General features: G+C 47.4%; 6 protein-coding genes across 6 annotated transcripts; 4 read left to right on the top strand and 2 right to left on the bottom strand.

The window, feature by feature from the left end:
- Positions 1-316: 316 nt before the first annotated feature.
- N7495_001588 (chromatin-binding protein RAD9) lies at positions 317-4685 on the top strand (the record flags this gene model as incomplete). The annotated part of the gene is made up of 2 exons (XM_057204258.1): positions 317-367; positions 426-4685. The coding sequence occupies 2 exons, from the start codon at positions 317-319 to the stop codon at positions 4683-4685; spliced, it is 4311 nt and encodes a 1436-aa protein (XP_057068331.1).
- A 1634-nt stretch (positions 4686-6319) lies between these two features.
- On the bottom strand, positions 6320-7135 carry N7495_001589 (mitochondrial 54S ribosomal protein bL27m; the record flags this gene model as incomplete). The annotated part of the gene is made up of 1 exon (XM_057204259.1): positions 6320-7135. The coding sequence occupies one exon, from the start codon at positions 7133-7135 to the stop codon at positions 6320-6322; it is 816 nt and encodes a 271-aa protein (XP_057068332.1).
- A 190-nt stretch (positions 7136-7325) lies between these two features.
- Positions 7326-7769, top strand: lcl2 (the record flags this gene model as incomplete). The annotated part of the gene is made up of 2 exons (XM_057204260.1): positions 7326-7503; positions 7576-7769. 2 exons carry the CDS (start codon positions 7326-7328, stop codon positions 7767-7769), a joined length of 372 nt encoding a protein of 123 aa, XP_057068333.1.
- Positions 7770-8941: 1172 nt separating this feature from the next.
- N7495_001591 (scramblase family protein) lies at positions 8942-10606 on the top strand (the record flags this gene model as incomplete). The annotated part of the gene is made up of 3 exons (XM_057204261.1): positions 8942-9291; positions 9342-9513; positions 9569-10606. The coding sequence occupies 3 exons, from the start codon at positions 8942-8944 to the stop codon at positions 10604-10606; spliced, it is 1560 nt and encodes a 519-aa protein (XP_057068334.1).
- Positions 10607-10993: 387 nt separating this feature from the next.
- Positions 10994-11580, top strand: N7495_001592 (E2 ubiquitin-conjugating protein UBC7; the record flags this gene model as incomplete). Its single annotated transcript, XM_057204262.1, has 2 exons — positions 10994-11252; positions 11327-11580. 2 exons carry the CDS (start codon positions 10994-10996, stop codon positions 11578-11580), a joined length of 513 nt encoding a protein of 170 aa, XP_057068335.1.
- Positions 11581-11872: 292 nt separating this feature from the next.
- N7495_001593 (uncharacterized protein) lies at positions 11873-13377 on the bottom strand (the record flags this gene model as incomplete). The annotated part of the gene is made up of 7 exons (XM_057204263.1): positions 11873-12340; positions 12395-12466; positions 12527-12607; positions 12658-12744; positions 12811-12886; positions 12989-13055; positions 13122-13377. The coding sequence occupies 7 exons, from the start codon at positions 13375-13377 to the stop codon at positions 11873-11875; spliced, it is 1107 nt and encodes a 368-aa protein (XP_057068336.1).
- Between the last annotated feature and the right edge of the window lie 144 nt (positions 13378-13521).

The following is a 13521-nucleotide window of genomic DNA, read 5'->3' on the forward strand; positions in this document are numbered from 1 at the left end:
TATAATTACATCTTTCTGCTGGGTCAAGCTGTTATGACACATCTATTAATCATTGTATTTCAAAACTAGGCGTGGTTTTGGTTTTGGTAAATACCATACTTTCTATAGGGCTCATCAGTGGTAACGTAAAGTAAATTTATTAAGTGCTCACGTGACTACGTGATACGACATTACGCGTTGGAAGATGAGTGCTGTATAACTTCATTTACAGGAGGTGGCTACTCAAATATCTTTTTTACCCAAAACATGCCTATATATAAGACATAATATGGCTTGGCATATCAGAACTCATGAGTTAAACCAACATATCGAACAGATGGAGACTCAAGATAGCGTGGACATTTTTGAGCTGCAACGCGTCGCGCTAGTATGTAACTGACATGCAGCGTTACAGGCTCTCATTGGACTAATGTTGACATCCTCAGGAGCACGAACCAATCCGGCCTTTTGATTCCAATCAAACGCAAATTGACAGCCCTCTTCACAACAGGCCTGGTGACTTCAATCAGTGCCCTGCTCACCAACCTCACTCTGAGGCATCAGTAACTATCAACCGCTCGTTATCCACACCTTCATCCAAGCCTGCAAGTTCTACCGCCAACAGTCATCCTCCTACCTCTTCACTTCAACAATATGATCTATACTCGCTAAATTCCAATCATACCATTGATACGAACCCTCTCATATCCAGACGGCCAATTACGGGAAAGATGGACTCCGCAGATTCTGCTCTGGGGGACACCCAGGTTGTCTCCCAGTCGATCTACGATAATCTTATTCGACAGAATGGAGAGTCGATGACGAATGGAACATTTATAGATAATGGTGCAGATGGAGCGACTCTTAGGACGCTCCATGAGGGAGACAGTGGCCACCTTGATCTCCTCGCTGAATTTGACTCTACACACCGTGAAGTGAACTTATCTCCTGAAAATGATGATGAAAGCAGCTATGACCAAAGCGAATCATCCCCGATAGGATTTCAGCCGGAATTTTTTCCCGAATCACAACGTTTCTTGAGCAGGACCCCTGGAACTGCAGTGAAAAAAATTCATACCCCGGGTACGACCGAGACACCTACCCTATCGCGTAACCCGCTGGCCGGGGAGATAGAGTCCAGCGGTGGCATCATGGGTCTAAGCCAACTGTTCAAGGCGACTCAGGCGCCATCATCTCCCCTGGTTCATGGCCACCAACCCGAGCTTGTGTCGGATCGCCCATCACCGAACGTCCCAATTCAACAACCACGAATTTTCAATGCCATCTCCTCCCCTCTCGCATACATCCCGACTAAACTTACTCGGGACTCGTCTGAACCAAACCTGAATTATATATCTCTGAACGAATCACAAGGCCGGCGAGACAAGTCTTTAGGGAGGCGTTTGAATCGATCAGCTGATGATAGGCACGATGATGTGCGATCGGATGACCCACTTGAGCAGGAATTTTACAAGGAGTCGAGTTTTGTTGAGAAGGCACGACGGCAACGACAGATTCATGAAGAGACGGCTGTCCAATTCGCGGCTTTGAGTGCTCCTGCCAGATCTAAGAGCTCCTCTAGTACCTCCCGCGAGCGTACCTCTCCCGAGCGATTCATCCAAAAACCCCAACAAGATGATATACTGGTTGGCGCTGCTGGAAGTGAAGAAGAAACGGAACAAGAGACTGAGCAAGAAACAGAGCACGAAGAAGATATTCCTCAGGTGCCGCAGTCACAGCAATCAATGGAAGAAGACAAGGAAAACTACGACCGCCCACCTGCACCAGTCGAGGCGGCCAATAGTGCTCATGATCGACTTTCCCAAATCCTTGAAATGGCGACTAGTCAGTCATCGCATATGGTGGTGGCCGATGAACCAGATGTTGTGTTTTCTGGTCGGGACTCGATTGGCTTGCACATTCGAGATCAACCATCTGGTCGGTCCTCGCAAGTAATGGTCAAAGATTCCCAGCAGTCACCGCCGCAATCATCTCCACAGGAAATCAACATAGGCAAGACGCAGTCCCAGCCTGATGAAATGCAACTTGACCCACCTCCTGTCGTCAATTTTGGCAGGATTTCGCCAGTCAGACAATCTCTTCAATCCTCGCCTCCTGGTTCACGACCAGAAAACGTTCTATTGCCTCCATTAATATCAAATTCTCAACAACAGCAAGTCTCAAATGGACCCGAGCGAGATTTTGTTCAGAATACTTCATCCAACGAGAGACATATCCAGTCCAGCAATCCCAAACCCGGATCACTTCTAGCTTTATCCCAACCTGGCCCAGGAGGTAAAACATCTTCAATGACATCTCATGTAATAGAGACACCTGATCATCAGCGGCTGCCGATTAGCGATGCCCCTATGACAAGCGTGCCCGAAACTAGCCCCACTCGCGTTCACAGTCAGTGGGAGGTTGAGTCCAATGGCGATGGCCTCAACAATGAAGATGATGACCTTCCTCCGATGTTTTCCACTGAAACTCATCGAGCCACCCATGCTCAGCTATTCAAGTCGCGTGCCCTCTCCTCCCCCATCAAAGGTCTTCAATCCCAAGCCCAATCTCATGTTTTGTCAAGCCCAAGCGGGAGACAACGTCGAGCATTGACTGAAATTGCCTCCGATTGCTCTCCTCAGGCTGACTTTCGGGTTGGGGATATCAGTATGGAGTTTTTCACTGCTGACGATGATCACTTTAATTCTTTGGTCATTGATGGATCGCCCACTCGCCCAAAGAAAAGACGCCGTGGAAACCAAGGTCAAAGCTTTTTCACAGTTGAAGCTGCTGCTGCTCCTACCATTCCTGCTACGCCATATTTGCCGCCTCCCAAAACTCTGACTCCCGTCCAGGAAGGCTCTATTCCAGAAAGCCCGATGTTACCTGAGGCAATACATATTCCTCCTACAACTATTCGCAAGAAATCAAGACTTTCTCGAAGAACTGAAACCATCTGGGAGATTGAAAGCTCACCTCAACAGCCGATGGCTCGCCGGAGTTCGAGAGAGGTTAAATCAGTTGCAACTTTACAATCGGAGCAGCCACCTGTTCAAGTAGAGGAAAAGGACAATGAGGAACCACGTCAGTCAGTTGCCGTGCATGATTCTCCATCAGTCTCTTCTGAACTCACAGAAGTTGATTTCGACTCTGAAGATATGATGATACCATCTGAGAACTATACTGCGAGCAGTCTTCCAACTACCCCTGTAATATCCCGGGCTGCTTATAATTCTGATGATTCCCAAGTTGCCCCTCATCAAGTCTTCGCTATCTGGATGGGTCACAAACGAGCATATTTTCCTGCAACTTGTCTTGGGGCCCCACTTGGAGTCTCGAAAGCGAAGTACATGGTGAAATTGGAAGATAGTGCCCCCATTGAGGTTGTTAAGGGCGCTGTGAAACGACTTGAACTTCGAATCGGAGATGCGGTCAAAGTCGACATGCATGATGTGCCCAAAGTCACTCATATTATCCGTGGACTTGACGACAAGCTCACTAAGGAAGAACTTGACCGCGCCACCAAAAACGGGCTTTATCCTCAAACTGATATCTACGGGCATACAACTGTGATTCTCGGCCCCAAACAGCGCAAGAGTCTTCCCAATGGAGGCCTGAACAACAGTGAAAACACGATTAAGGTCCCCATATGTAGAATTTACATGGATACCATCCTATGGAATCAATTCAAAGATCGGTCCTACACCTACCAGCATCAAGAAACATTCCAGGAAGATACTTCGCATACTTCCTTTGAGAAATCTTCCCTTCCAGTATCTCCAGGTACAAGGTTCTCTCATAATGTTCAGCTAAGGAGTGGCATCTTTTCAAATATGGCATTTGCCGTGTCTTACAAGGAAGATGACGGATCTAAGATTCGTATTTCCAAACTCATCACAGATAATGGTGGCTCGATTCTCCACGATGGATTTACTGAACTATTCGAACCTTCATCTATGAATCCCTTGGCCACACCGAAGAAAGGGTTGAATGAGAAAGGGACCCCTGAAGGCAGCGGTCTGCGTCTTACTTCTATGGCTGAAAATGTGGGATTCACTTGTCTGATTGCCGACTCGTATTCGCGTCGTGAAAAGTACATGCAGGCTCTGGCTCTCGGACTTCCTTGTCTGTCAGGGCGCTGGGTTGAGGACTGTGTCGCCAAAGGGCATGCCTTGAACTGGGACATCTATTTACTGCCTGCCGGTGACTCGATGTACCTTCACGGAGCCACAAAATCAAGAGTCATGACTTCGACGCCAGCTTCTGAGGCTCTTTTATCGAGAACGATTGCCACGAGACCAAAGCTACTAGACGGACATTCTGTACTTATAATCACCGGACGTGGGAAAGCTGAAGAAAAGCGAAAAGCGTATATATTCCTCACGCTTGCTCTGGGTGCTTCTCGTGTAGAGCGCGTTCCAGATCTGCAGACGGCCAAACTACTGCTGGAATCTCAAATGGAAGCTTCTTTGCCCTGCAGCTGGGACTTTGTCTATGTCGACGACGCTGATCAAGCTTCAGCGAGGTCCATGTTAACCCCGCGACCAAAGACGCAGAGGATTCACTTGTTCCATGGTAGCCGAAAACGCAAGAAGTCGGCTGTCTTCACCAAGACAACCCCCAATGATGATCCGCTCCCCGCAAAAGTTGTCGGGAACGAATTTGTTTGCCAGAGCCTCATCCTGGGCCGGCTATATGAGGAATGATTTTCCATATGTTGCTACTTTTGTCTATCTTGATACCATTTTTCATTCAATCTAAAATACCATTATCATAAATGAAATAAAATTCATGCTATATCGAGTTTCCTTCCTCGACTGTAATTGTTTCGTGAATGTTTACGTGGTGGATGGAAAATTCCAACGAGTTCAAAAACTCCTGACTGTCGTATCAGTAAGTGTTGGGATATCGGAAAAACGACACATCACGAATCCCTGTTCAGAGTGCATCGCAAACGGCAATCTTGAACAGTATACATATAACTGTGATGTCCCGTCTTTACCGACTGTTTTGTCTTAGACGATAGAACACATTCGTCTTAGACAGAAGAGCAACTTGTAGGATAAATAGCTAGTCCTCACCATGAATTAAAACCCAGATTTTACAACCACTTCAAGAGAACACAAATATATTATAGGGGCGTAAAGCGCAACCTGTAATAGGTGTTAAAAGTGGGCGTTAGCCTCTCACCAACCTTGCTATACTCACCGGTGTACCGACAGTAAGAAAAGACGTTATTCCGTGGTGATGATACTGTGGTCTCGATATTCTTTAAGTCTTCGATGCCTGAGCGCCAGTTCCTCGGATGATTCAACTCCATGATTTATAGCTTCGCGGAAAGAGCGTTGCTTTGACTTCGTGACCTAGAGTATTGATGATATCTCAATGGTCGGTTTCCTCTATGTGATCTGTCTGAGGACCACCGTAAAAGCAGTCTGAGAGTAATAAGACTTTCAGTGGTAATAGTGAGACCAGTTTCTAGAATGGCTCAAAATTGTAGTATCTCCTTCTAGGACTAGCACTACGTCGTTTGCGTGGCTGTAGAATAATGGGCTCCCGTCAAAGGAGGAGGTACCAAGGTACTCAAGGCAATTCCTTAGTTCAGGGCTACTGTATTCTATTCTCTCCAAAATTTAAGTGTGCCAGACTGAAATATTACTGCCTTGAATGCCAAAGTATCAGATCTTGTTCTTAGATAGAGGCTTAAACACACGTGGAATCATATTTACTCACGACACTGAACTAGAATATCACGAAATGAAAGGATTGCGAGCTCTGTGTTATCTTATACTGACACATCCATTTATGGGATCATTGACATGTGTATCACTAGGGCCTATTCCGTATTTATATTGACCGGAATAGTCAGGGTAATAGCCGAGGACTATGTGCTTCAGGGCTTCGCTGACCAATTTCATTCGAATAACTAGTAGGTTAGTTCGTGAACTATCAAACTGCTTAAATACCTGCTTAACTACCTAGGTAATCTATTTGACTGAGATGGGTTGGTTTAAATTCACTTCCAACCTTCCAAGGTCCCGGAGGTCACCTAAAGAATGCCAACCTTGTCCTCCATATCTAATTTGAGACCGTTGTAAGCCCTGTAGGTGAAAGATAACTGCTAGGATATCCAAGATCTACACAGGTGTCCGAATAAGACGAAAAACCCAGTACGAACCTTTACTCCGACCTCATAATCCCTACTATCAGGCAAACATTGAAGATCATACACGTGGAGATATAATTTGCGAAAGACTCTTTATATAATACAGAAAAACACCAGATAAACCTCATATCGCTACAGAAACCCAAATTCCATGGATCAAAGCATCATGCAAACTTATTTGGCCTTCTTTCCAGGCTTCTTCTTGCCCTTCAAACTCTTCATCTGAGCAGCCCGCTCAGCACGAGCCTCCCGCTTCCTCCAAGCAAGCCATCGATTTGTGCGATTATATGGTACAGCAGTGATACCAGCCTTCTCAGCCGCACGACCAATCACCCAATTAGCTTCACGGTACATATAGCCAGGGCGCAGCTGAGGACCCGACTGGGCATCAACAGCCGCCACGCCAGCGACCTGAGTACCGTTCTCATCAACCGAGGCCACAATATCAGATTGGTAGACAACAGGATCAATTCGTGCTGTCGTAACCATGTTCAATCTGCGTCGACTGGGCGCATTGCGCGGGTGTGGGAGCTTCTCATCTTTATCGAAAACAACCCCAATGTATCGCCGGTCGGGATGCTGTTCTGGATCCAAGTAATACCGGACGTATCCGGCTTGAGTGGCATAGATGGTGTGGTCACGTCCCATACCGCAATTCTCGCCGGGGAACCATAACGAGCCGCGCTGTCGGAAAATGATACAGCCGGGAACAACGTACTCGCCGCCTGAGCGCTTCGCTCCTAGTCGCTTTCCGGCTGGATCCCGCGAGTGTCGATTGGCCGTTCCTTGTGAAGCATGGGAGGCGTATCGCACCTGGGAGAAGGGGAGGAGCCCGCGAGAGAGAGGTGTAGTTTTCGGGAGCGCTAAGTTTGCGGAGAGGGAGCGTTGGAAGAGGGATTGCGACATGTAGAGGGTCTGAGCTGCCCGGAGAGAGGATGTGAAAGACCGCTCTAGCGCCCTTAAGGGCGCCAGTAGTCTTGGTTGCATCATGGTCGACAATTGATGAAGCGTCAACACTCGGATGTCGTAGAAGGGGAACTTTTCTCGGAGGTGAAAGGCTTGGCGTCACGTGCGCAGGTAAGCTGGCTTCATCTCCGCCCTCATACTTGGATGGACAACTACCCCATTAATTTCAATTTAATTACGTTTCCAAGATATAATCACATCAATTACTCTGGAGATGCTTCGAAATTGGGGTCAGCCTCTTTGGGCCCTCCTCATGCTAGTCTCCGTCGCTCAGGCTCAGTTTAACTTTTTTGAGCATATGTTTGGAGCCGGCCAACAACAACAAAACCACCAACAGGGCTCGCAAAATGCACCCAGTGACAGTAGTCGCTATCAGAATATGTGGAGTCAAAGTGAGTTTAGATAGCTACCCATAATGAAAGTCCCGTCCTCTTCATTGCAGCTGCTGATCCTTATTCCTACAGCTCCATGCAGCAATTACCTTTGCCCTGATACTCTTGCCTGTGTCCATTTCCCACACCACTGTCCCTGCCCACACCCAGGTGTTGAAGAAAAGTTTGAGCTAGGAGAAGGAAGTGCAATCTGTGTGTCCAAGGGAGGATTCAAGCAGGGCGAGGCAGCTCGAAAGATTGAACTTGCTCGCAAGGGGCTCTTGTGAACGAATCTTACTACTTAACTATCTTGTATTGAGGCAATTTGTTGATGTTTCGGAGTGAGATCAGACCTCAGGAGTGTAAGCTGCAGATAGCATCTTCAAATCCATGAATAGTCGGTGATCACCTACCCAAACTCCAGTGATAAGACCTATGAACTTCGGGATTCCGGAGAAAGGATACTCCGATAGCTCATAAGGATCACTCGTCCATCCACCTGGATCTGAAGATCTAGTACGTAGCTATGTATTCATTGCCGGGTGTCAACAGCTCAGGTTCAGTGTTTTGTACCTGAAATCAAGTGAGAAGGTAAAATGCGGGGTCAAGATCCATACAATATGACGTCATCATTCTTGAGATCTATCTATGAAGCTTTGGGGCACTACAACCTTGGAATGAAGCTACTACTACTCGGTAATAAGTTACTCTATATTTGCGTATGTGATCTACTCTCATAGAGTCTCATTTTCGAGCCCATCGGCCTGCCGAGTATACAATCTTTGTTACAGGTTTTAAACAGTCGCTCTTATAGGATCAACTCCAAGGCTGCGTTCTTTATCCTGAAAGGCTGCGTTCTTTATCCTGAAAGCTACTGCGATCCATATTTCTGACTAGTGAAAGATAGTTACTATCGTGACTGCCCTTTTCGCGGCTTTCACTGGTTTCTACACTTCTTATGCAGGTTCGAAGGCGCCCGTCGAGCACTTCACGAGGGGTGTCTCTAAAGAGCTCTAGTCACGACGAGTCAGAGTGAGCAACGTGGCCCCTGGTCCAATAGATACACGTAGGCTATGTGGAAAACCCATATCATTAGATAGGAGTTATAGCAACTGATTTTGAACTGTTACCTAACGTTATTTTATCCTCAGGAGTCGCCTGAAGCTGTCAAATACCATGAGCCAGGGATTGGGTGGCCAATTGACCGAGGTGAAGGATATTGTTCATGACCTATATACATCCATTGAAAATAAAAGACCTACCTTAGTAACCTTACCTAGGTAGAGACATGCTCTGACATTCATTCATACTCAACTTGTACGAAGTTATTCAGGAAGGCGTTGCGTTATCTCCGCTTAACCCCGCTGAAACCTCCGTCATCAAAAATCTCTACCCCGACCAGATCTCTTAACTCCTCCATAGATATTGAGAGCTTGCAATACAATATACCACCACAGTCATGTGGAACGCAAAACTACGCCCCCTCCTGATGCGGGAAACCCCCGTCCGTCGAGCTCTGTCGACCCTTCGAGGACGAAACGCCCAACTAGGTCCCCGCGGCAGCACCATCAGATCGTCAAATTTAAGGTCCGTAAAAGGAGCAAAGAAGACGCCGCAACCAGAACCTGTAGACTCCGATCCACAGGAGGCCGTTCCAAATTATGACCCGTCGCAGAATACCCTCCTTTCTCCTGTTTATCTTCCTGAGGACCCAAATGGCGTTCTCAAAGAGAATCACCCGGCGATGAATCTATTGGCAAATTCTGGGTTGGTTGTCCAGCGCCAGCTGGAGATGATGAATGTGATGATGTCAGTATTCTTGATGTCAGATATCTAATATTGGAACTAACAGGTAGCAGCGGCTTCGAGCAAGCGAATAAGTATGTGATTATGGATGCTCAGGGAAACCATATTGGATATATGGCAGAGCAAGAGAAGGGAGTGGCCAATATAATGGCACGGCAATGGTTCCGTACACACCGAAGTTTTGTTACACACGTATTTGACCGATACGAGAATGAGGTTTTGCGGGTAAGTGACGAGACATGGACGCAATTTCATGATGGACAGTTGCTGATAGTACTAGTTCAACCGGCCCTTTTCTTGGATAAATTCCAGGATTCAAGTATACGATCCTCTCGATGTCGCCACAAGCACTTACTCCTCCTCAACCTCCCTTCAGAATGTAACTCCAGGCTCTCTTGTCCAAGCGGATGCTGCCTCAAAAACCCGCGTTTCGCCGTTATCATTCGACCAGATGCGAGTCATTGGCGAAGCCCAACAACAATGGGCCCCGTTACGGCGCAAATATAACCTCTTCACCTCCCACCAATCACCGAACCTGTCAACAGACATGGGCACCCAGATGCTTCCTCTAGCTGGATCTAACCTCTCTCAGACACAGCAAATGCAGCTTGCAGTTTCGAATCAAGATCAAACCGAATTTAATCAATTTGCATACGTTGATGAGCCTTTCCTGTCCTGGGACTTCTCTCTACAGTCAGCAAATAACCGTTTGATCGGATCAGTCAATCGCAACTTTGCTGGATTTGCTCGAGAAATTTTTACAGACGCTGGTGTCTATGCGCTGCGGATGGATGCTGCAGAATTTGGCACTGAAGCTTCCCCCAATGACGCAAATGCGACTGGGATGACCCTCGATCAACGTGCCGTGATGCTGGCGACGGCTGTCAGTATTGATTTTGACTACTTCAGCCGCCACAGTGGTTCGGGCGGACTTGGCTTTATGCCGCTCTGGTTCCCCGGGCTTAGCGGTGAAGCAGCTGCTGGAGGGGCTGCTGGAGGGGCTGCTGAAGCTGGAGCTATTGGCGAGGCTGCCGCGGGTACTGTTGGCAGGGGAGCGGTTGGTGGAATGACCGATGGCATGGCAACAGGAGTTGCGGGTGCGGGTGCTATAGCGGGATACGAAGCCATGCAAAGAGGTGCTTCAGGTGATCAGAACAGTCATTCTACTCTTACGGAAGACCAGCAATGGTCAGATCAACCTTACGAAAGCGAAAGCGCCTGGAACGAGAAATCTTTAGATGAGGAAACTTGGGATAAGGATCCTTGGGATGGTGGTGATTCTGACGCCGGGGGTGGTGATGGATTTGACTTTTTCTAACTACTTGTTAGCTCCATCCTGTATATTACGATGATACCTTGCTACTGGCTTGACTTGATATAGACGATTGAATTGCATACTGTAAATTACAAGCACTTTTAAGTATTGAATTTATTGTCGGGATCGGCCCGAGGGGCGATCCAATGACGGCACCACCCCCGCGCTCCTTACTCATTCTCTCATTACTTAACCTCAACTTTTCATCTCCTCAAGTACTCGATATTCCTGCGACTTTTCACTTGTAATCACCGTTTAACCTTATGTACGCACCAGGACACCAGATTTCCTAGTTTCAAAATCAGGATTGAATTCGCCCACTTGCTGCCCCTCGAACCAAACCATCCCACTTTCGCGCCAAAGCACAACACCTCAAACAAAAGCACTCGAATGCCTAAAATGGCTTCCAACGTCGCCCAGAAGCGCCTGTTCCACGAATACAAGAACCTCTCAACAAACCCACCTGAGGGAATCACCGCAGGTCCGGTCTCGGAGGATGACATGTTCCACTGGGAAGCTCTGATCCAAGGCCCCGAGGAAACTCCCTTCGAAGGCGGCGTTTTTGCAGCAGAGCTCAAGTTCCCTAAGGATTACCCTCTCAGTCCTCCCACAATGAAATTTGTGGGTGGCGGTGTGTGGCACCCAAATGGTTTGTGCCATTCTGTCTAAGGCATGCGTTGGAGCGAATAATTATGATTGACATATCTTGTCTTTTTTTTTTAGTTTACCCCAATGGTACAGTCTGCATCTCCATCCTCCACCCGCCCGGTGATGACCCAAATCACTATGAACACGCCTCCGAACGTTGGTCGCCTATCCAGAGTGTGGAGAAGATCCTCATTTCGGTTATGAGCATGTTGGCTGAACCTAATGATGAGAGCCCTGCTAATGTCGAGGCGGCCAAGATGTGGCGCGAGCGGAGACCTGAGTATGAGCAGAAGGTTCGCGAAGAAGTTCGCAAGGGACTCGGCTTGTGAACATGCGGAAATGTGTTTGCATTTCGTTGATGGCTGGCCTCGTTTTATGAATTGATCGTATGCATCCGTGGATGGTTCGTTGGCGATTGATTCTTCGTCGGACCACTTGGTAAATATAACTGTTTGGTTAGTATGTACCTAGCACTGAGAAAGTGAAAACTTGTGGAGTTTGAAATGACAGGTCGAGTCTTTTCTCTCATTTCTCTTTCGATTCCGTTGTATTCCCATTAATCGATATTCCTATATATAGCGATTCTGCTATTGATTGTTTGGGCTTTCTTCGCCTGTCAACTTACTCCTGCCGGAACATCTTCCGATTAATCCATGCTTCGAGCCCACCACTCTGTTCATAAACCGCCTCAATCTCAAGCTTGACATTCAACATCAGCATTCGCTGGAGCTCCAGTCGCCACTCAAGCTCTGGGCCACCACTCGCAAACACAGGACTGTTTTGAAGCATGGAAATGATCTTGCGTCTGTCTCTTGCTGTCAAACTGAGGAAAACCCCGCTGTCTGATGATTCAGGAATCGTGGCTGCATCCGATACTCGCATACCCAGCCATTCTAGTTCGGGAATTGTGAGGCTTGCATTCTCATGCATATGTCTGATGGAACCATGCTTGTATGTCGACATTATAGCTATGCCATCGGGATCACCGTCTACCAGCGCATAGAAACGAGGTCTGTATCTGGCATTCTGAGTCATGTCGAAAACTCGACGGACTAGGCTGCGTGTGCTGATATCTGGATATCCTTTCCCCTGAATTTGGGCAGTCAGTGCAAGTGGCCAGGAAATGCACGCAAGACAGCATACAGTGATAAGAATTCCCTCGCCAACAAAGGCTGTCATATGAAAGCTGTTTCGCACGAGTCGGTGGAAGGCGGCCTATCATCAAAAGAATTAGATTTGAATCCTTTTTGACCATGGAATTCTGCCAATCAATACCTCTTTCTCAACGATTAGAACCCACCGGGCACCTGCGATGTCGATATCGTCGCCATTTTGTATTCGAGGAATCAAGGTTTCCTTGAATTGGTCAGTGCTCGCTGTCAACGTTTGACACTGAAGAATCTCACAGTAGTGGCCAATCGAGCGTCTACCACCGTGTACCCATCGCGTCTCAGTCGAAAAGGACCAACAATGAGTCCCTTTGCAGTCGCCTCCTGTGTTACAGGCCAAGTCCCAGATTACTTGCCGTTTGATTGTCCAGGTGGAATAAGGGTACTCACTACATTCAATGCTGCTCGGTCCACACCAATCGTGTAGGCTAGGTCATCGAGAATCTCGTCCACTACTTTCTGTGATCTAAAATATGCAGGGTCGATATAGTAAATATCCCTGCTTGGCATTACCATTGGCATTGAAGGTCGCGTAGGCAATGACCTCAGGATTCTCATGGATACCCACCTTTTGCTAATCAGTTGACCGGTCCGTATAGCTTGATCAATAATGGAAAGGATCCGAACAACCATAGCTATTCAGTAGAGGGTTAGTGAAGGGAACCAAATAGGCATAGAAACCTCAAAACAGAAACTCATACTGAATTTCCAAGATTCAGCTACTGTGTTCCCTGGCCAAGAGTATTTGCGATATGACTCTTCTTGTTCGGCCGATTCTAATGCTCCATTGTTAGGGTTGATGGTACAGGCTGCTGCGTTGGTTCGTCTTCGTAGAGTGACAGAGGGCCGTGCTTCTGATGGGGACAGGGACAACTCGTGGACTAGGACTGTCAATGTGTTGTCAATGTATGCACGTACTAAGGATACCGGTTCTTCTCCGAGGATATCTAAAGCCATTGTATATTTTCTGGGCAGGATGAGAGGAGAGGAAGAGCCATGAGCCTGGAGGGCTTGGCGATGTAGTAGACGGTCATGGACAACGTGACTATACAATGAGAAATTTCAACAATTTCGAACAAGTTCCCAGCTCTGGAGGTGATC

Source organism: Penicillium taxi, assembly GCF_028828555.1.
Source record: "Penicillium taxi strain IBT 34144 chromosome Unknown utg000001l_segment0_segment0, whole genome shotgun sequence".
Classification (NCBI taxonomy): Eukaryota; Fungi; Ascomycota; class Eurotiomycetes; order Eurotiales; family Aspergillaceae; genus Penicillium; species Penicillium taxi.